At 43.2% G+C, this 24,182-nt stretch overlaps 1 protein-coding gene across 1 annotated transcript in view; it reads right to left on the bottom strand.

The window, feature by feature from the left end:
• Nucleotides 1-24,182, bottom strand: part of ZNF280D (zinc finger protein 280D) — a 92,926-nt gene that overhangs the window by 58,551 nt on the left and 10,193 nt on the right. The window contains exons 2-4 of the mRNA XM_040413908.1: nt 20,054-20,201; nt 2,766-2,828; nt 2,322-2,680 (exon numbers count right to left, since the gene is read on the bottom strand). Of these exons, the coding sequence (XP_040269842.1) occupies nt 2,322-2,680; nt 2,766-2,828; nt 20,054-20,198 (567 nt within the window). The 5' untranslated portion in view covers nt 20,199-20,201. The remainder of the gene's footprint in view (nt 1-2,321; nt 2,681-2,765; nt 2,829-20,053; nt 20,202-24,182) is intronic.

Here is a 24,182-nt window from a genome sequence, read left to right as displayed (position 1 = left end):
TGCTTTCTCCAGACTTAAACATGCCCTCTTCCTCTTGAGTAGTTGATCGTGAATATTCTAATTGCAAATTTTTATCGCAAATATCGCCACTATCCCGGTCCGACGGGAGCGCGCACGCAGCGTTTGGGACTGCCCACTACTACGTCCTCCGTCTTCTGTATATAGAAGATAGGAGACGGAGGACACCTAGCAAGGCTGTTTTAGCCGCACCACTGAAATGCCTGGGGGCGGAAAGAACATGCTGCAATTACTAGGTAATTCAATACCTATACATAAGTATTAACTAGGGAACTAAGGTAAACTTAGTCAGACCAATCCAATTACATAAAAAAAATATAACAGTAACCGTTTAAAATGGGATTAAAGGGCAAATAAATGAAATTTAAACCAACACTTTAGCAAAGTTATATCAGAGTTTTAGTGAGAACAAAACATACATATACACTACTCACAAAAAGTTAGGGATATTTAGCTTTTGGGTGAAATTTATGGAAAAAGTAAAAAGTTCACGCTACAGTGAATTTATAGAATGAAAGTATGGGCATTTAAGTAGAAGTATGCAATGGGGATTTCCTCATTTCAAACAAGCACTCTATTTGAGGTACCCCAGTCTCCAGCAGCTGTTCCATGAAGATGAAATTAGACCTGTGCTGTTCATGCAGAGGCACAATGACTGGAATAATTATGTTATTCAAGTAGTATGGGCTTGTCACTGTACCATTCACAAAGTGTAGGGCAGTTCTGTATTGACTAGACACCTGCCCACACTAACACCACAAAAGGCTGATGCATAGCGCTCTCCTTGACGTCTCCAACATCGTTGGCGGCCATCATTTCTGCTCAGCGTGAATCTACTTTAATCAGTGAACAGCACTGAGGTCCATTGGTCCCTTGTCCAGTGTAGATGCTTCTTGGCCCATGCAAGACTATGACGCCTGTGCCTGGTGGTTTGGTCAGGTACCCTTGCAGGTCATCTAGCATGCAGACGACGCTGATGTAAATGGTTTCAAATGGTCTAACACTTGGGTGCCTCTCACCTCCCTTAAATGTGCCTGGAGTTGTTTGGCCTTCATCATCCGGTTCCGCAGGGCATTGTAAACAATGAAGTGGTCATCAATGTGGGATGTGGACAAAGGACGTCCACTTCTATGCCTTTCTGTGACTCTTCTAGTCTCTCTGCATCTCTGTTGCAACCTGCTGATGACACTCTAAGCCCAGTGGCCAGTTCCATCTGAGAACCTCCTGCTTGACACCAAGCAATGGTGAGGTACTGTTGATCAATTGTTAGGTGTCATCTTGGTCTTATGATGTCAAAATGTGAACATCATGATGAGGAGGACTGTTTAAATACCAATTCTAATTGAACGAGGAAATTTATTGGGCAATTCATGGATTAAACACCTGCTGTGAATTTTGCTGTTAAAGGGGTTGTCCGGGACCAAAATGTTTAAAAAAAAAAAAAGAACATGTTTACTCACAATGTACATCTAAATAAAGGCCTCCATATATTTTCTGCTATTTTTGCCACTTCTATGTGGCTCCAACGGTCCCCTACTCATTGTTTATATATCTGTTTATCTTTCCCTAACTTCTGGCTGCACTGCCCTGTGGGTCCTGGGGCAGCGCAGCATCAGGTGGTTAGAGCTGTCTTTCTGTTCTGCTGTAACTCCGCCCCCTCAATATTCACCTCCATTCATTCTAAAGCTCCTTGCCAGATGACGTCACCGGACGGAGGGGCGGGGCTTAGCAGGATGTCAAGGGGTGGGGCTTTAGCGGGATGACGGCCAGCCGCTGTAACTCTGCCCCTCATCTATATTTACCTCCATTCATTCTAAAGCTCCTTGAGCAGCGGAAGAGGAAGCTTTGCTCGCCTGCAAGGGACCCGGTACGTCAATGAGGAGAAGAAAACAGTAACTTCCGGCCATGAATTTGAAAGATGAAAACGGGGCTTCAGAAATCTGTGCCCAAGGTACTACCTGCTTGTATGTAATGTATATGCTGCACTTGTACGATTATAGCAATGTCCCCAATCTCGGACAACCCCTTTCAGCTCCTCGTTAGAGAACAGCAAATTGTGAAAACAGTATTGAAACATTGTACAGTTGGACATGTGCATTCCAAAGTTTGGAGGTCACATAAAGTTCACCTGTAAAGGTTAGAGGGCATTTTAGGTTCATCCTGAAATTTCACCCACCAGCCAAATATCCCTAACTTTTTGTGAGTAGTGTATATACTTAGCGCTTAGTTGCTTGAAGACTCAAAACAGTTGTTTGCATCAAACTAGTTTCATTGACAACTTAAAGGAAGCTATTGGCATTTACCTGATTTAGCATTAATGGCTGTGCAGTGTTGTTGGCAACAGGTCGAATCGTTGGATGAGACACTGAAGTAACTGTAGGGTTTCTACATACTGGAAGAGGGTTTGGAACAAATGTCTGAGGTCTACAGACATTTTGCATGACTGGTGTCCTAGGCAGGTGCTGTGCTGGCATACTTCCAGTTGCTGGTCTCCTCAAAGGCTCTTGCGTGCCTACAGGTCTTGGCAGTGGTTGATGAACAATTGCAGAACTAGTTACTGGTCTAGTAACTGGTTGGAATATAGGAGTGACCGGCTGAGTTACGTTGTGTGTTGCAGTAGGAGATTTGTAGTGGTTGTTTGACGCCGGAAATGTACTGCTTCCTACAGAATAGGAAACAAATCGATAAAAAGTTACATTCACTTTATAGTATTAGAATAATTCTAAATATTTAAGAATATAAATTACCTCTGTTAGGCACACCATTCTCCGTCTGTTGAAATGAACCACGTTGACCTTCACTTGCCTTGTCTGTTAAAATTAATCACATTCAAGTAAATATATTTGGACTAAAGAACAAACTGCTAAAAATGGCAATATACTAAACTACTGTGTGTGTGTATATATACGGGGGGGGGGGGGCTGGGGGCACTGGGGTGGCAAGCTGGTGGCACTGAGGAGCAGCTGAATGCACTAGGGGGGCAGCTGATCAGTTTTTATAAAGAAAAGCGTTCTTTTAATAAGTTTTTTGTTTTTAGAGTACTCAATTAATCATTGGGTTCATCGATAGAATAGTCGATAGCTGCAGCCCTAATCCCAAGAGATCTAGTATTTCTCACCTGAGGCAGCTGATTAACACTTCTGTCAGGAATACTCTGGCTGACATGTACACCAATAATTTTCAAACGTTTAATAAAAACAACTGGAACATTTTAGAAATCCTCTTAGCCATCTCCTTTCTCTTCACACTTTTCTAAACTGTTTGGGGTACTTGTAAATGTGTGGAAAATAATACATTTGGTATAAACCACAGGTTTACCTTATTGGGCTCTACCATAACTTTAGGCCTCATGCATACGACCTTGTGTCGGCCGCGCAGTGGAATGCAAATTGCAGTCTGTGTTACAGTGTGCACACAGCCGATGCCCATATATTGCAGACCTGCTGTTTGCGGGCCACAATACGAACATGGACCTGCTATAATCGGGTGCATGAGGCCTTACTCATAATTTGGGAACCTTCTTAGGCATAAAGCTAATATAATTTAGGACGTTAAGACTAAATTAACAAAAGTTAGTCGTCTGTATTAATAATACACAAAAGGGTGTATGACCAAAAGAACATCATATGTAGTAGGCTGACTATAAGGTCATGTGTGGTTCACAGTGACTGCATAGGTAAAACCTGTTAATTGTCAGTCAGGTGAACACACTAAAAGATAATACCTCTAAAGCTCCATTCACACGTCCACAAAATGGGTCCGCATCCGTTCCGCAATTTTGCGGAATGGGTGCGGACCCATTCATTCTCTATGGGGACGGAATGGATGCGGACAGCACACAGTGTGCTGTCAGCATCCGCATTTGCGGTGCGCGGCCCCGATCTTTAGGTCCGCAACTCAGCAAAAAGATAGAGCATGTCCTATTCTTGTCCGCAGCTTGCGGACAAGAATAGGCATTTCTATGGGGGTGACGGGCTGGTGTGTTGCGGACCCGCAATTCGAGGGTATGCAACACACCACGGACGTGTGAATGCAGCCTAATCCATAGGATGAGAAACGGGCATCATAGAGCGCATAAAGCAATGAGTTATATGTGGTATGTACTGTGCCACCATAACACAGATGCCTGCAAGGATCAAACCCCTGGACAGAAATAATGTATCCAATGCCGGGCTCAATGAGAGCAACAGGATTACAGCTGGATACAGGAACGTCACTCAGAGGATGGCGTGCACTTTGCCATCCCCTAAGGACTAGGGTTGTTGCCAGGTATTGAACTAATGGTGGTCTGTGGATGACACTATTATGGGGGCATCTGTGGGTGGCACTGTTATGGGGGCATCTGTGGGTGGCACTGTTATGGGGGCATCTGTGGGTGGCACTGTTATGGGGGCATCTGTGGGTGGCACTGTTATGGGGGCATATGTGGATGGCACTGTTATGGGGGCATATGTGGATGGCACTGTTATGGGGGATCATTGTGGGGGCATCTGTGGATGACACATATATAGCATCTTATCTTATGTGTCATCCACAGATCCCCCCCATAACAGTGTCCCTGTGTAGTGAATGGGGGCCATCATCTGTTTCTGTAATGGCAGCGGGGCCCGATGCCTGCTTGATTCATAAAGTGGGCGGAGCAGGCGCGTGAAGTAGTGAGCTACGCTACGAGCGCCCACCCGGCCTCCTGACTGCCAAGAAGTTAGTAGTAAGTAGTACAGCGCTAGATTTAAGATGATTGGAATACTTTAACAATACCCACAAGTAAGATATGATTACCGTATACTACAGTGAGCGGGGGCCCGGTGTAGTAGAATACAGTGACTGCACCGGGCCCCGCTGCCATTACAGAAACAGATGCCGGCCCCCAGCCCCTCCTCCCTCTCAGCCTATTCACCGGATGGTCGCAGCGTTCACCCCCCTTAAGACGCACTGCTATTTTTCCCCCACTTTTGCAAAAAATACGGTACTTCTCTACTGTAAGAATAAAGGCCAATGCATGCAGTGCGTCACGTTACCGCAAAACGAACACGTTAAGTGACCATGAAGAAGCATGCTTTTCATATGCTTCACTATATGGCACGCAACGCACAGTTAAGGAGCGGCAATACTTATACTTTCCATTGTGTTGTGTTCCGCTGTTACAGGGAACGCAACGCCCATGGTTAACCTAGCCTCTCACTGATAACTGATCAAGTGAATATGTTTTTTGCAGGACTAGAGACACTTGTCTAAGTGACGGGAACGGATAGTCAATAGTTCAAGACTGAAGCTGTAAACCATTTGAAAAACTGCAGTCATTCAGCGAAGGCTATAAAAACTTGTAAACTCAGATTGTTAGCTTAAACTTTAAACATGACTATAGGATTCTACTAGGGAAATCATGTTTTAAAATAAATGCCCCTTCCTGGATCCCCCCACTGCCCTATCTTCAGCAGAAGATCAGCACACAAAGGAGAAGGCAGCGGCTCCTAGCCAGTAGTTCTGTGGTAATGACATGTATGTTGCCTTTCTTTCCTTCAAGGAATGTATAAAATACATTTGCATATTAAATACAGAGGAGTCGGAAGTACCAAAAACTGAGGAGTCTGAGTCGGACCATTTATCTACCGACTCCACAGCCCTTGTTGCGGGTATCAAAATATCGATACCCAATCAATACTTTTGTCCCGGTATCGATACGATACCGGGATTTGACATTTATCGATACTAGGCTGCCCTACTGCAGAGCCTAGCATCAGAGAACATGGAGCGCACTGCTGTCAGTGCGCTCATGTTCCCTCAGCAGCACTGGGGAGAAGAAGTCAGTCTCTCCCTCCCCCCTGTGCTGCTGCTGCCAATAAGAAGAGAGAGGGGCGGGCGCACTGCACCACCGATGATAGTAGAGGGTCTTTCATGGGTCCAAACATTGTAAACGAACTATCAGGATATGTAGAGCGGCACCCAGGGATCTCACTGCACTTACTATTATTACTGGGCACCGCTCAGTTCGCCCGCTGTGGCCCCCGGTATATTTTCCCGCTCTGTATGCCAATTGCTAGCATAGTTACAAGAAATAGATAAAACATGACATGAGAGTATGACCATGTTCAACCGGTTACACAATCATTCTCTGCAAGGCCTATGCACACATCAGTGCACATCATCATTTTAAAGCCAAAATTAGGGATAGATGCAAAGAAGAAGAAAACAAATAAATCTATTCATCCCATTTCCCTTGGGCAAGATTCATTCCTGGTATTAGCTTACAATCAATGCTGCAAAAGACTGGCCAAAACTGCACTGTGTGAATGAGGTCATACATTGCAGAGGATAGCAGCTAGTGGTTGGTAGTCATTCTGGGGCACTACCAGCTATGCCTTTAGCTTTTGTACGGCAGTGTATACACACAGACACATAACATGTTGCAGGCTAATTTTATTTTTATTTTAAACAACAAAAACAGAAACAAATCCCACCAAAATCCCAAGAAGCAAAAAATCATTTCCCTTTGCTTGTATTGGTTCCCCTTTGCAAATTAGCCCTTTACATGTTTTTTTCTTATTTCATACAGGACTCATTTTCTTACTTCTGGATGATACTTTGCAGGAATTTTTCTGCAACAAAATCTGCTACAAATGAAGGCATCCTGGGGACAACAGGACAGACAAAGCACCCTACGCGTTTCAGATCTAGATACACTGATCCTTACTCATGGGAATGCAATGCACAAGAGACAAAAATATATAGCTGCAGAAATCCAGAAAATGTGTGGCATGTGTTAAACATAATTAAGAAATAATTGAAAACTGCTAAGATAACCCTGCCAGATTTTCATTCAAAAGAGTATCTGTAGCCACAGTACAAGACAAAACTCAAGATGTGTCAGTATAGAAAAGACAAATACTTAGTAATGCTTTCTCGTCATACCATTAGGAACACAGGTTTTTTAGGCTACTTTCACACTAGCTTTAAACTTTTCCAGTATTGAGTTCCGTCACAGGGGCTCAATACCGGAAAAAAAACTGATCAGTTATATCCTAATGCATTCTGAATGGAGAGCAATCCGTTCAGTATGCATCAGGATGTCTTCTGCTCCGTCCATTTTACGGTATTTGGCCAGGGAAAATACCGCAGCATGCTGCGTTTTTATCCTCCGGACAAAATTCTGGAACACTTGCCGGATTGAAATGTATTAATGCCGGTTCCGGTACCAAGTGTTCAGGAAATTAACGCATTGACGGATCCGGTTTTCCGGTCTGCGCATGCATGCAAAATGTGAAAAAAATAAATACCGGATCCGTTTTTCCGGGTGACACCGGAGAGACGGATCCAGTATTTCAAAGCATTTGTCAGACTGATCCGGATCCAAATGATAACCATTTGCATACGGATTTCCGAATCCGGCAACAGAACTGCTAACGCTAGTGTGAAAGTACCCTAACAAACATCCAGAAAGTCTCCCTGTTCAGGAGCTTTCTTCTATAATCACAGGTCCATTAACCCATTCCACCCCTTGAACTATCAACAACGATACATCGTCTCCGTGTATCAACTTAAAGTGTAAGTTGGTTTCTGAGACATTTCTGTTTTTTACAGAACATCTGAAATTTGTTTCCTAATTCTAGTCTTAATCTTATCAGATAGTTTCACACAACCGCTTGTACATCCGGCTGACTGTTCCCTGCTGGATCTGTCTGTATTCCGGCATTCGTGGAATCTACAGTATTGCCGTCCGCCCCCATTAACTATAATGGGGACCAGCGGAGATCCTGTCACACCCCGGCAAATATGTAGAGAATCGGCTGGAAGAAAACCGCTGCGCTTAACAGTATGCCGGAAGAATTTACCTCTAGTGTGAAACTAGCCTTACAAGAAGTGCAAATTCATTCAGGTGATGTAGCGGCCATACCGGAATTTGATGTATTTTTAAACCGCAATGAACTTTGTTTTCTGTATCCCATAATACATCCAGAATGTATTTTCTTGATTTGACATTGCCAGGTGATCCTCTGGCTGGGGTAATAATGTCACCTGCAGCAAAAAGATGTCAGGCAATACAACACTGTTTGCCACATCATGTCACCCTTCCCATGTGATCCTAAACATACTGCTTGAGAAATTTACTTGAGCAACTTACCGTATTATTCGCCCTATAAGACGCACTCCCCCCCCCCCCCCCCAGAAGTGGGGGGGAAATAGCTGTGCGTCTTATGGGGCGAATGCTGCATTTTGCCGAATTTTCAATGATCAATGATACACCCGTCGCGATGGGGCGCGGCGGGTGTATCAGCTGAGAGGGAGGAATGAAGCAGGCGGCATGGGCGCATGATGTAGTGACTCACGCTGCCAGCGCCCGTCCTCCCGGCCTGCCTCCTCCCTCCTCTCTGCTACCGAGCGCTTGTAGTTGTAAGTATACAGGCGCTGATTACCCGATTATGAAAAATAACAATTAACTATTACAGATACGATTATATACAGTGAGCGGGGCCCGTGTAGTAGAATACAGTCACTGCACGGGCCCCGCTGTCATTATAAAAGCAGATGCGACCCCCACCCCCTGTATTGAGGGTCATTCACACTATAGGGACACTGTTATGGAGGGGATCTGTGGATGACACATAGCATAAGATGCTATATATGTGTCATCCACAGATCCCCCCCCCATAACTGTCATACACAGATCCCCATAACAGTGCCATCCAGAGACCCCAATAAGAGCCACCCACAGATCCCCCATAACAGTGCGTCACCCACAGATCCCCCATAACAGTGCGCCATCCACAGACCACAATTAGTTCAAAACCCACCAAAAGCACACCTTTTTGGTTAAAAATATTTTTTTTCTTATTTTCCTCCTTAAAAACCTAGGTGCGTCTTATGGGCCGGTGCGTCTTATAGGGCGAAAAATACGGGTAATATTTTCTTGTGAGGCTGAACATATTTCACTAAGATTACAGAATTGTGGATACCCTAGATCACTGTTGGACTAGAAGAGTATCCTGCAGTGGGCTCAAGCTCTGACACAATAGGGAGTAGGGATCGACCGATTATCGGTTCTACCGATATTATCGGCCGATATTGAGGATTTTGACCGTTATCGGTCTCGGCATCTATTTTGTCGATATAGCGATAACGTATTGGGAACACAGATCGCGCTGCTCTCAGCGCTCTCCGTGTTCCCTCCGCAGCACAAGGGAGAAGGAAGCAGTGTCTCCCTCCCCCTGTGCTGCTGCTGCCGCCAATGAGAGGAGAGAAGATAAGAGGAGGGGAGGGGCTGTGGCCGCTGCGCCACCAATGAAGATAAGTCTTTCATTAATTCATATACAGGAGGCGGGAGCTGGCTGCAGAATCACATAGCCGGCTCCCGACCTCTATGAGCTGTACTAGCTGTGATCTGCGGTAGTTAACCCCTTAGGTGCCCCGGATCGCAGCTACCGCTCATAGAGGTCGGGAGCCGGCTATGTGATTCTGCAGCCAGCTCCCGCCTCCTGTATATGAATGATTGAGAGACTTATCTTCATTGGTGGCGCAGTGCGCCCCCCCCCCCCCCAATATTAATTATTGGTGGCACAGTGCGCCCCCCACCCCAATAGTAAAAACATTGGTGGCGCAGTGCGCCCCAAGCCCCCCAGTATTAATTATTGGTGGCGCAGTGCGCCCCCCATCCCAATCCCAATAGTAAAAACATTGGTGGCGCAGTGCGCCCCACCACCCAGTATTAATCATTGGTGGCAGTGGCCACAGGATCCCCTCTCCCCTGCTCCTCCGATCGGAGCCCCAGCAGTGTAATCCTGGGGCTCCGATCGGTTACCATGGCAGCCAGGACGCTATTGAAGCCCTGGCTGCCATGTTCAGCTCCCTGCTGCTGTGTGCACAAAGCACAGAGCAGCAGGGACAGTGTGAGATCCTATTCACCCTGATAGAGATCTATCAGGGTGAATGGGACAAGGGTTCTAGTCCCTAAGGGGGCTAAAAGTTAGTAAAAAAAAAAAAACAACAAAAATATTAAGTATAAATGAATTTACAAAAAAAAAAATATAATAATACACGTTAACAATAAACATATTAATTTTCAGCAGATTTGTGTAGGAAATTTATTTTTTTCTCAAAAATGAAAATTCCCAGAATATCGGTATAAATTATCAGCTATCGGCCTGAAAGTTCACAAATTATCGGTATCGGCCCTAAAAAATCAATATCGGTCGATCCCTAATAAGGAGACCTTATAAAACAGGTCTTCTAAAAGGTCCAGCAGGCATTTGTCGGGAACAATCGCCTGCTCGTCAGCGGAGGAGTCTGCTTTATTTAAATGCAGCGATCTCCTCCACAGTATGAGGAGGAGTAATCACTAATGCCATCACTTGTATCCATAATGACTTCTTGTTTGCCGGCAGCAGATCGGGATTACATAGCATACAATGATTTTTGTGATCGCATGAATGATCTATTACCTTATGAATGAGCATTTTGCTCGTTCATCGGCGGCACATTTACACCACCATTTAATCGCTAATGAGCATTCCTATGAATGTTCATTAGCTATTATCTGCAGGATTCTCGGCCTGTGTAAAGGGCCCTTAAAGGGGTTCTGTACTTTGTTTAAACTGATTATCTATCCTCTGGATAGATCATCAGCATCTGACCGGCATTCCCTTTGAATGGAGCTTAGCCCCGCCCAGGCCAGTTGATACTAGTCGTGACGTCACTCGGCCAGCTGTAAACTGGAGTGCCGCTGCCTTCTCAAACAGCTGATCGGCGGGGTCCCAGGTGTCGGACCCCCGCCGATCAGATGCTGATAAGCTATCCAGAGGATAGATCATCAGTTTAAACAAAGTGCAGAACCCCTTTAAGGCCTAACAGAAGATAATTTTGAGCTTTTCTTGGAACCAATAACCATCAGATATACTAGTAAACTTTACCGATAAGTCCTGAATGTGTAATGATAAAATTACTTAAAAGTGAACATGTATATATGTCATGTGTACACAGAGAAGGGGCCCTTGGAATCGTTTTCTCATTGCCGCTAGTAAACTGAGAGAGTCTTTACGAACGCCAAAAAAGAAAAAAACCTATTAAGGACAAACCATTTGTGTTTGTCACTAATTATAGTGTGGAATTTTCACAAATCTACCAGCTTTTTTTCTGCTAAACCTAAATCTCAACATCTCAATATGGCTTCAATACACAGGCAGCTACAAATGCGGGTATGCAAGATGTGTTTGTTGTGGATATATGAGGGCGATGAAAAATACCCACTCGACTGCGACTAATTGTATTTTTAAAATCTGTACTGTAATACTACATATGCCATAGCTTGCACTGTAAACTGCAGAATGTAGGGTGCACTACTAATGAGATTAAAACTAGGATTAGTATACAGTTCAGATATACCACATGTACAAAAAAGAAATATCTCAGAACACATCCTACACTTTCTCTCGATTACATGCGATATGTCCCTTCTGACATTCTTGCAAAACCCCTTTCAAGTTTGGAGATTACAAACCCAAGAATAATTAAATAGAAGATTTACATGTGACGAGTCAATATTTGAAACCAATAAAGACCAAATAAACTGTCCTACACCATGTGTAGAAATGGAAGATGGGAGCCTGAAGAGGAGACACCACAAATGCACTCAACTCCCAGGCCATGTTCACATGCTGCTAGGATTCAGTCAGATTCACAACAAAGGGAAAAAAAAAATATATAAATCAGTGCGGAATCCATGCATGTTTTTTTTTTTTTTATCAGCACGTTTTTAAATTTTTATTTTTTTTCAAGTGGTTTTTCACATCTTTTTTATGCATGTTTTTTTAACCAATGGGTGTTTACTTTCATACAAAGCTGCATTTTCAGCTTGAGGTTTTTGCCGCAGATCTGCAGCAAAAAATGCGCAAAAAACGTAAAAAATAAATAAATAAACTGGACTTAGGCCTCATGCACACGACCGTTTTTTTTTGCGGTCCGTAAAAATGGGTTCCGTGTCAGTTTTTTCTTCCGTGGGTCTTCCTTGATTTTTGGAGGATCCACGGACTTGAAGGAAAAAGTCGTTTTGGTGTCCGCCTGGCCGCGAAGAGCCAAACGGATCCGTCCTGACTTACAATACAAGTCAATGGGGACGGATCCGCTTGACGTTGACACAATATGGTGCAATTGCAAACGGATCCGTTCCCTATTGACTTTCAATGTAAAGGCAGGAGTCCCTATTATACCATCGGATTGGAGTTTTCTCCACTCCGATGGTATATTTTAACTTGAAGCGTCCCCATCACCATGGGAACGCCTCTATGTTAAAATATACCATCGGATTTGAGTTATATCGTGAAAACTCAGATCAGACAGTATATTCTAACACAGAGGCGTTCCCATAGTGATGGGGACGCTTCAAGTTAGAATATACTAAGAACTGTGTACATGACTGCCCCCTGCTGCCTGGCAGCACCCGATCTCTTACAGGGGGCTGTGATCTGCACAATTAACCCCTCAGGTGCCGCACCTGAGGGGTTAATTGTGCGTATCATAGCCCCCTGTAGGAGATCAGGTGCTGCCAGGCAGCAGGGGGCAGACCTCCTACTGTCTGTGGCCGGCCGGGCGCTCCTCCTACTGGTAAGTGACAGGTCTGTGCTGCGCATTGCTTATAGCACAGACCTGTCACTTACCAGTAGGAGGAGCGCCCGGCCGGTCACAGACAGCGCAGGTAAGTATAATGCTTCTAAAATTGCTACGTAACCATGGCAGCCAGGACTGCAGTAGCGTCCTGGTTGCCATGGTTACCGATCGGAGTCCCAGCAATTAAACTTGGACTCCGATCGGAACTCTCCGCTGCCACCAATGATTGGGGGGGGGGGGGGGGGGGGGGGGGATTTTTAATTAGGGGGAGAGGGGGGGCCGCACTGGCCACCAATGAATGTAATACAGGGGAGGGAGGGGGGGCCGCACTGGCCACCAATGAATTAAACTGGGGAGGGAGGGGGGTTAATTGTGCGGATCACAGCCCCCTGTAAGAGATCGGATGCTGCCAGGCAGCAGGGGGCAGTCATGTACACAGTTCTTAGTATATTCTAACTTGAAGCGTCCCCATCACTATGGGAACGCCTCTGTGTTAGAATATACTGTCGGATCTGAGTTTTCACAAAGTGAAAACTCAGATCTAAAAAAGCTTTTATGCAGACGGATCTGTCTGTGTGAAAGTAGCCTACGGACACGGATCACAATCTTGTGTGCATCCGTGTTTTTTCACGGACCCATTGACTTGACGGACAGGAAACACGGATCACGGACGAACAACGGTGCATTTTCCGAGTTTTCAACGGACCCATTGAAAGTCAATGGGTCCGTAGAAAATCACGGAAAATGGAACAACGGACACGGATGCACACAACGGTCGTGTGCATGAGGCCTTACACAGAGCTTTTTTCAATGCTTCCCATTCATTTTTATGGGAGATTCAGCGTGGATTCTACCCCAAGATAAGACGCGCTGCTTCTTTTTTTCCACGCTTCTTTTGTCCATGTGGGGGGGAAAAAGCAAGTGCTGCTTCTCATTGAAAGGAATTGGAGGCTGTTTTGAGGTATTTTTTGAAGTTGAATTTGAGGTGGAAATGCACCAAAAAACTAGACCTTCAGATAATCTGAACAAACAAATTTTAATACGTGTATATGTCCATACTCCTTTCCTGATGGATGTGGAATGTTTGTGTCATGACCAGATCTTCAGTATGACAGAGTATTGTGGTAATGTCTTGTCAGATATGGGTCTCTTTCCATCTGTAAGTGTTTAAAGGAGTTGTGCAAGAATGGGTGGGGGTTTGGCAAACCCTTCCACTTGGCTGGACTTGTAAAGGAAAAGATGACTTACCTGCTTCCTGGAACTGGCTCCCAGACCCTTCTCCTCTAGGCCTGCGAGGCTCCGCTGGGCTCCCTCAATGTCAACATCCGGTTTGACTTTGCTGCAGCCAATCACTTCGCTGCGGTGGTAATCCGCTCCCCTTATGCTATGACAAATTGTCACATGATGCAAGGGGAGCCGGTCACCAAAGCGGCCAATGATTGGCTGCGGTGATTCCAAACCGGATGTTGACATTAAAGGAGCCCAGTGGAGCCTTGCAGGCCTGGAGGAGAAGAAGCGTGGAGCTGGTGCCGGGAAGCAGGTAAGTCATCTTTCCTTTATAAGGTCAGCCAAGTGTATGGAGGGGGTTGGCCACCCCCCACATTTCTGCACAACTCCTTTAAGTACCTACAGATGTAATGAGACCTTTATCTGACAGGACATTACCTCAATACTCTGTATACCGATATGTTTAGTATAATGACCTTTCACAAAAGTAAGTAAATAACAGGAACCTTGCATGCTGTGTACATTTTGTTTAAATAGAAATGTAATTTCCATTGTAAATATTTCCCAGTATTTCCCTTTGGTAAACCTGTCCATGTCATTGCCTGGATGTGCCTTTTGAGTGGTATCATTTTTCATAATGACAAAGGAAAAGGTTCAGATAAATTAGCTTCCAAAACTAAGAGAAATGTTGTTATTTCTTAGTAACTGGAATTATAACCTGAAAACGGTTGCAGCTATGTAACAACTTATTCGACACAGACGAAAATGTAAAACAATACACATTTATACAAATAACAGGTCTTTTATTTTTTTAATTATGGATTGCTAATTTCCAGACTTTGATCCCCTTTTAGATGTCTTAATAACACTAAACAGCCTAATTACTGGGAGTAAGGATATAAAATGAGGGAATCACCTGATCAGCTCCAAGTTGCATCTCTTATAAAGAGGTCACAACCAATTGTTGCGGGACATGACGTCTAATGAGGTCAACAACGTAACTGCATTTATGCTTCGTTTTCTTCCAGCAAGGAGAAAACACAAAGCAGATTTAAATTATATTAATATACGGTAACTCAATTTTCTAATTCATGTAATTCAGTTTTGCAGTGTCCGATTTGCTTTTTTGTTTTTGGTGGTCTAAACACAGTAGGGTTGCATCGGGTATCGAAGTCTTCATAGTTCTTTGATACTTTGATACCTGGTTCGATACGATACTGGAATTGGCATTTTTTGGGATAATAAGTTGTGATATTGCACAGCTTAGGGTGGGTTAACATCACGTTTTTCCCATCTTTTTAACCACCTGCCATCTGGGCCATTTGCCCCCTTCCTGACCAGGCCAAATTTTGCAAAACTGACATATCTCACTTTATGTGGTAATAACTTTGGAACGCCTTTATTTATCCAAGTCATTCAGAGATTGTTTTCTCGTGACACATTGTACTTCATGATAGTCATAAATTTGAGTCAAAATATTTCACCTTTATTTATGAAAAAATCCCAAATTTACCCAAAAATTTGAAAAATTCGCAATTTTCTAAATTTCTATTTCTCTGCTTTTAAAACAGAAAGTGATACCTCATAAAATATTTATTATTTAACATTCCCCATATGTCTACTTTATGTTGGCATCATTTTGGAAATGTCATTTTATTTTTTTAGGACGTTAGAAGGCTTAGAAGTTTAGAAGCAATTCTTCAAATTTTTAGGAAAATTGCCAAAACCCACTTTTTAAGGACCAGTTCAGGTCTGAAGTCACTTTGTGGGGCCTACATAGTGGATACCCCCATAAATGACCCCATTGTAGAAACTACACCCCTCAAGGTATTCAAAACCGATTTTACAAACTTTGTTAACCCTTTAGGCGTTCCACAAGAATTAAAGGAAAATGGAGATCAAATTTTTAAATTTCACTTTTTTGGCAGATTTTCCATTGTAATCAATTTTTTTCTTTAACACATCGATGGTTAACAGCCAAACAAAACTCAATATTTATTACCCAGATTCTGCGGTTTACAGAAACACCCCACATGTGGTCATAAACTGCTGTATGGGCACACGGCAGGGCGCAGAAGAAAAGGAACTCCACATGGTTTTTAGATGCCATGTCCCATTTGAAGCCCCTGATGCACCCATAGGGTACATGCACACGTTCAGGATTCATGTGCGGAGCATCCGCACTGAAATCCGCAGGTGTTCGCAGGCAAATCTGTGCGGTCAATCCGCATCAATTGGTGCAGATTTGCATGCAGATTTGCGTGCGGTTTCGGTGCGGATTTTTCACATGCGGATTTTACTAAGTGAATGAAGAAAATCCGGTCAGGAAAAAAAAAAATAATTGACATGTCGCGGATTTTAAAATCCGCACCGCAGGTCAAAATCCGCGCGAAAAAATCCGCATCGTGTGCATTGAGAATTTCAAATTCTCATAGAATACAATGGACATGACCTACGGTGCGGATTTTCCGCGCGGAAAATCCGTACGCAATCCTGATCGTGTGCAGGGGGCCTTACAGTAGAAACTCCCAAGAAGTGACCCCATTTTGGAAACTAGGGGATAAGGTGCCAGTTTTATTAGTACTATTTTTGGGTACATATGATTTTTTGATCATTCATTATAACACTTTATGGGGCAAGGTGACCCAAAAATTGGTTGTTTTAGCACAGTTTCTATTTATTTATTTTTATTTTTAGAGCTATAGTTTTTTTATTTTTTGAGAGATTTTCTTATGTAGGGGCTCATTTTTTGCGGGATGAGGTGACTGTTTTATTGGTACTATTTTGTGGGACATACGCGTTTTTGATCACTTGGTTTTGCACCTTTTGTGATGCAAGGTGACAAAAATTGCTTGTTTTGACACAGTTTTTCTTTATTTTTTTTTACGGTGTTCACCCGAGGGGTTAGGTCATGTGATATTTTTATAGAGCTGGTTTTTACGGACGCGGCAATACCTAATATGTATACTTTTTTTATTTTTTCTATTTTTAACTTTTTTTTTTCATTCCTTACTTGGGGGCTTTTTTTTTTTTACATGTGAAACTTTTTTTTTATTTTTTTATTTTCAACCATTTATTTTTATTTTTTTATTTTACACTTTTCGTCCCCCATAAGGTCATACAAGACCTCTGGGGGACATTTGCTTCACTTTTTTTTTTTTTTTTTTTTTTTTCACTGTTGATTTCTCCTGTAACTGGGGCTGACATAGTAGCCCCAGTTACAGGACAAATACACCCCTAGAGAGGCTGTACAGCAGCAATCCAGCGCTGTACAGCCTCAGAGCAGGGCTGATCGAGGTCTCTGAGAGACCTCACACAGCTCCTGCACACTCCGGTCACGGCGGTCACATGACTGCCAGGCCGGGAACAGGAAGCGCACAGCTCGGTGAGCGCTGTGTCTGCAGCGATCTAGAAGGCAGGGACACCTGGGCACTGTCCCTGCCTTGTTTTAGGGTTGCCCTGCTGTCACTGACAGCGGGCAACCCGATCAGCAGCTGCACGATTAGCGTGCAGCTGCACTTTCTGAAAAGACGTTCTGGAACGTCCGTTCAGAAATAGACGTCCACCCATAGGACGTTTATATCCTATGGGCGGACGTAAAGCGGTTAACGTATACAAAAAACAGTAGGGTCAGTAGATCCTGATCAGCTCTGTCCTAATACAAAGCACCCCGAGCAGGCTTGTTTCCCTGTAACTGGGGCTTCTTTGGAAGCTCCAGTTACAGTGGAAAAAGTACAAAAAAAAAAGTCTCCCATTGTCTCCCAAAAGGTCTTTCAGTTATTTTTTTCCATTATGGAAGCGCGCACTAGTATGCATCAGGTGTCGGGAGCGGGGAAGAAGCACAGCAAGCGCTTCCGATACTCAACCCCTGGTCTTCTTTGATGGGGCCCGTGCTGCACTGTCCTGATCCCGTACAGCGTCAGGACGTAGTAAGCGCACTATGACCTGACGCTAAACGCTTTCAGGTGACAGTGCAGCACGGGCCGGAGAAGACAGGGGAGCGAGACGCCGGACCCGGAGATGAAGAGGAGCCGCAATAACCAGTGAGCTCTGTCCTCTGCAGTAGAGGAAAGCACTGATTTATGAATAGGAGGCAGGATGGAAGGAAATGTCTCCACTTCGCTATTTTTTAACAAGTTCCTGCAGCATGGCCCCTGAAATAGAAGATTCATAATTAGCTGCTCCATGAGGCTCCGGTCCTCTGCACTGCCCCCGCTGCCTCCATTTTCTGGTTCCCATGCTGTTTACACCTGGCAGCGCATGTCCATGGTCCCATACACCGCTCCAGTCAATGACTGGCTTCAGTGGTTATATGCTGCTTGTGGCCACATTACCGCGGAAGCCAGTCATTGGCTGGAGAGGTGAATGTGACCATGTCCATGCACTGCCAGGCGTAAACAGCTCAAGGACAGTTCGGAGGACCAGAGTAGTGGGGAGCAGGTAAGTTTAACTCTTTGGTGCTGATTTGCATATTTTATCAGGATGAAAGATGTACGATTATCTGCAGCACATCTCCCTGTGTAATCAGGAATGGGCTATCAATTATCAATATAACTAAATGAAGGAGGAATGACTGTGATAGTGATCATTCCTCCACAGTCACTTTGCACTGGTTTGTGTAAAAGGCCAATGCAAATGAGCGCTGATGACATTTATTTTATTTGCGGACCCTTGAAATAGACCGATGTGACAATGCGGCCCCCAGACCAAAAAAGGTTGTGCACCCCTGCCTTAAATGGATGCCTCAGACTAATGCCATACAGTGGCATCTGTTCACCAGTTCCATTGTAAAAAAAGAAAAAAGAAAAATTATAATAATTAAAAAAAAGGATACATTTTTTTTAACCATTACAAAAAAAGTTTTTTTTACCGAACTGTGCAGGATACAAGAACATGGTGTGCTGCATTTTTGTATCTTATTTTTTTTACGTATACATTAAATGGAGGCAGCAAACGTGAACCCACCCTTTGTATCTTTTATTATAAGAGAACATGGCGCACGCAAAGCTCAGTGCACACCGTGTTCTCTTAAGCAGTGGCACAGTGGAGGAGGAAGGAAAACGTCCCTTCCTCATCACTGCAATGCGGCCAGCCACTGCCAATGAAATAACATAGTAGCTTGATGGGGGACTGTTGGCAGTGGGCAATACGAGGACATGAGAGAGAGCCACTCACCGCGGTCCTGGATCCTGATAAGTTAAAGGACCTTTTATGATGTCATCGCCATGTGACCAATAACATTCACTTGTTACTGGTCAGATGGTAATGACATCAAAGGTCCTTTAACTTATCAGGATCCAGAAAGATCTTGCTGCAGGAGGTTTCATACAGTTTTACAGGTATGTGCTTTATGCTGTGTGCCTGTATTAATGTGAGGCCCAGGATCTTGTTACAGTAATACCTCCATGTGCCTCACAATGAAAGCAAGTGACCCCATCATGTAATGCGCAACATGCGGTTAATTATGGTGTCACTTAGTATTAATATGAGACACATGGAGGTTTAAAATTAACACCATATGCCTCCCATTAACCCTTTAACGTATAGTACCATACATTTACGGCATTATGAGCAGGGAATTAAATGGAGCAGGTTGCTGCGGTGAGCCCGCTCCATCAATGGCGGATGCCAGCTGTATAATACGAAAATGTTCCTGTGCTCTGAACACCGTAATGGTTAAGACAATAAAAACTTGCAATTACACAGTCAATCTTGTGTAAATAATGTTAGATTTTATGGCGGTCCTTTTTTGTTTCATAAGGATTAATGTTTTAAGAAAAAAACCAAAAAAAGTTTAATAATTTATCAAAAAGTTGCATGTACCCCAAAAATTGTACCAATAAAAACTACAGTGTGTTCCAAAAAACAAGCCCTCATACAGCTCTGTAGATAAAAAATAAAAAAGCGGGTTCATTAATTTTTGAAGTGCTGCCTCTACTTTTTGACTTTGTGGATATATATATTTAAAGAAATTAAGTGGTTAATGAACATGAATTGTGCTATATCTATCCATCTTTACATCTATGTGTATGCTACCAAACAGGATGAAATGCCATCTTTAAACTATCACAGCTTTTGAAAAGAGAAGCTGATGAGCGTTAGTTGCAGTGTCCCTCTCACCTACCCACCATAAGAATCCACTTCTTGTGCTCTGTTTTCTACAAATACTTATGTAACTGGAATAAGAGAGAGGAGATGCAGAGAGAAGCCTTACTTGTATTGGTTGTTTTAGAAACGCTAATCTCTCGTACAAAAATTGGTTCATCGTCATCTTCATCATCAATGACAATTGCTTTAGATCTTTGCTGCCACGGTTCAAGCTCTTCTTCTTCACATTCCATTAACAATTCGGCCATCATTCACTAAAAAACAAACACAATGAAACAGTTAACAATTCTACCGAGTAACTCTGCAGAATTAAATATTTTACCATTTTTTAAAAACATTTGTAGATAATGGATTTCTAGGCCAACATAGGCCATGGAGGTTCTGCAGTATGCTTCACTATTTGTCCTGTCAAGAAAGTACATTCCATTCCATTTAGTCCAGGGCTCTACTGTGCACGCTTGTTTTGTAAGGATAACAAGGTGAGGATTTTTCCATAGGGAAACATGGAATTTGGGGAATGGCCACCATAACTCATGGTAGATGACATACAGCCCTAGCTTATACTACAAAAGTCAATGAATGGATGGATGAAACATCACAAGACAGAACATAAATAACTTTAAAGCAGTTGTCTCACTTCAGCAAATATCATTTATCATGCAGACAAATTTAACACAAGCCACTTACTAATGTATTGTGAGTGTCCATATTGTCTCCTTTGCTGGCTGGATTCATTTTTCCATCACATTATACACTTTTCATTTCCAGGGGTTATGACCCCCCTGCAATCCAGCAGTGGATTTCGTGCTTGCACATTATAAGGAAAGGAGCCAGTCTCTCTGGTGGCCAGGACCGTGCCATGCATAGACACACATGCGCAGCAACTACGGCCTGGCCAACTCGTATTTGCACTACAGCAGTGGCCACAACCCCTGGGAACCAGCAGTGTATAATGCGAGACAACCCCTGTAGCCCCTTCAAGGCACAGCCAGTTTTCGCCTTCTTGACCGAGCCTATTTTTGCAAATCTAACATGTGTCACATTATGTGGTAATAACTTTGGAAAGCTTTTATTTATCCAAGCGATTCTGAGAATGTTCTCGTGATACAATATACTTTATGTGCAAGGTTAATTCAAGTATATATGTTTTACCTTTATTTACAAAAAAAAAGAATGCTAAATTTACAGAAAATTTGGAAAAATTCTCTAATTTTCTAAATTAGAATTTCTCTGCTTTTAAGATGGATAGTGATATCTCAAAGTAGTTATTAATTAACATTCACCATATGTTTACTTTATAAGTGCATCATTTTCTGAATGTCATTTTTCAAGGATGTTAGAAGGCTTAGATTTTTAGAAGCAAATTTAGAAATATTTAAAGAAATTTCCAAAATCCACTTTTTTAAAAAGGAACAATTAAGATTTGAAGTCACTTTGTCGGTCTTACATAGTAGAAACCACCCATAAATGACCCCATTTTAAAAACTACACTCCGCAAGTTATTCAAAACTGATTTTATAAAGGGTTAACAACGTTTATCTCTTTCACAAGAATTAAAGGAAAATTGAGTAAAATTTCCAAATTTTATTTTTTTGCAGATATTACAATTTAATTAGTGATAAGCAAACTTCAAGTTTTGAAGTTCGGGTATATGCTGAATTATGGAAGCGTTATGGATTTAGTTACCACAGACCATAACGCAATTCCATGACGGAATGCATAACAAAATGCTTTTAGAGGCATTCCTTCATAACAGAAGTCTATGGCAAGCATAATGGATCCGTCCTGTTTCTGTTATACAGGAGGCAGAAAGGGTTAACAGCCAAACAAACATCTGTATTTATTACCCCGATTCTGCCGTTTACAGAAACACCCCATATGTAATCATAAACTGCTGTATGGGCACACGGCAGAGATCAGAAGAGAAGGAGCGCCATATGGTTTTTGGAGGTCAGATTTCTGTGTAATGGTTTACGGGCGCCATGTTGCTATTGATCAGCCTCTGGACACCAGTACAGCCTTTTTTTGACAACCATACATTTTATTTTCCCTCCACAGAACTTTATCATTGGTTCTTTTATTAGGTACATACACAACTTTTTGATCACTTCTTAGTTAGCTTTTTGGGAAGCAGGATACAGATAAGGTGGCAACTCTGCCATTGCTTTTTGGGATTTGTTATTGGGGGCGAACATGACAAAAATGACACGTTATCTATATTCTGGTCCGTACGATTACAGAGACACCAATTTTATAAAGGCTTTTTTTTTTTTTTTTAAGCTTTACCACTTTTGCACAAAGCATAAAAAAAAAAAAAAAAATCCTGTTTTTGTGTCACCATCCGAAGTCGATTAGCATAAAACGTTGTTCCAATACTGTACGGAGCAGGAGCTCCGTACAGTATTAGAATGTATTGGCTCCGATGAGCCAAAGTTATTGCGTGAGACTTCAGGTAATAACTTCATAAATTAATTTGTACTGTAAAAAAACTTTTCCCGAACTAATTTATTTAATTACCACCCGAAGTCTCGAGAAACTTCGCAAAGCAATAACGTCGGCTCATCGGAGCCAATACATTCTAATACTGTACGGAGCTCCTGCTCCGTACAGTATTGGAACAAAGTTTTATGCGAATCGACTTCTGATGTTTCATCCGAAGTTGATTCGCTCATCCCTAGTCATCAGTATAAATATCTCGGAAAACCCCTTTAAGTCTACAAAGCTTTGTGAGGGCTCACTTTTTGCAGGGTGATCTGTACTTTTTACTGATACCATTTTGGGGTGTATATTACTTTCTATTCCAATTTTTGGGGAGATAATGCAACAAAACTAAAAGTAAATTGGGTGGCAGCATGAGAATGGTGGCAGCAACACGTGACCAGAAGTAACGGCTCATTTGGCAAAATATTCCAGTGTGCTAGCACACTACAGTATGATCATTAGTGGCATCAGGCACCGTTGTCTGGAAATTCGGGTTGATCCATGCCTGATTTTTATGAAGGTTAGTTTCTCAACATTTTTGGAGGAAAGGCGAGTTTCTCTCTGCCTCCATCTCCACTGCATACTGCCACGGTCTGTCAGCATCATCTGCGTTGTCTTTGTCATGCTCTCCTGTCCCTTGGGCAGACTAACCAGCTAGGTGTGTATAAAATTCCTGGGCATTTATATCCTCCTCCTCAGAGCTCAGGTGGCTGCGAGATGTAGGTGCCACGACTTCTGTCCCCTCGCCAATCGTATTTCTCAGCATCCTCTCCAGGATGTGAAGGAGTGGAATGACGTCATTCATCCTGTAGTTCTGCCGACTGACAAATAAAGTGGCCTCCTCAAAGGGCCTGAGCAAACAGCATGTGTCATGCATGAGCTGCCACTGGCTAAGATGGAAATTACACTGGGGAGTAAACCTGTCTGCTGCATTAAGAAATCATTGATCGCCCTCCTCTGCTCATCCAGGCTGTCTAATATATGGAGCGTGGAGTTCCAATGGGTGGAAACGTCGCATTTCAGGCAATGTTGGAAAACAGCATTTTGCCTTTGCAGCTCAAGGGGGCGTGTTTTGCACGGTAAGTGTGGCTGAAGAGCATGCACAGTTTCCTAGACAATTTTAACAACTCTTGCAATTCAGTGAAAGACTTAAGGAACTGAATGACAACCAGATTAAAGATGTGCGCCATGCAGGGCATATAGATAAGCCCTTCCTGATGTAGCGCAGACAAAATGTTCTTCCCGTAATCAGTAACCATGGTTCCTATCTTCAGTTAGGGAGAAGACAGCCAGTATTCGATTTCTTTATTGATGACGCGGAGCAGATCCTCCCCAGTGTGGCTCCATTCGCCCACACTGACAAGGTGCAGAACTGCATGACAACGCCTAGGTTTGCATAGGTGATATGATGGAGGACTACTGTGAACTGTGCCTAGAGGGGAGGGTGAGGACAAGGTGGAGGATGAGGAGACAGAGTAGGACATTGGTACAGAAATCCCATAATGACAAGTAGGCATTGCCATTACCTGGCTAAGTTGCTCGTGTGCCTAGGCTGGAACGAATTTTACCCAGTGGGCTGTGAATGACATATATGGTCCTTGTCCATAGTTACAACTCCATACGTCAGCGCTAGTGTGAATGTAATGCCCTGGAGCAGGGTTGCTGTTAAGTCGAAGAGCAGGTTTTGGAGGGGAAAAGCCAGACTTGTTTACCACCAAAACCAGACAGACCTTTTGAATGTCTGGTTTAGCTCT

Source organism: Bufo bufo, chromosome 1, assembly GCF_905171765.1.
Source record: "Bufo bufo chromosome 1, aBufBuf1.1, whole genome shotgun sequence".
Lineage (NCBI taxonomy): Eukaryota > Metazoa > Chordata > Amphibia > Anura > Bufonidae > Bufo > Bufo bufo.
Note: the sequence above shows the minus strand (reverse complement) of the source record. Positions and strands in the feature narration are given on the sequence as shown.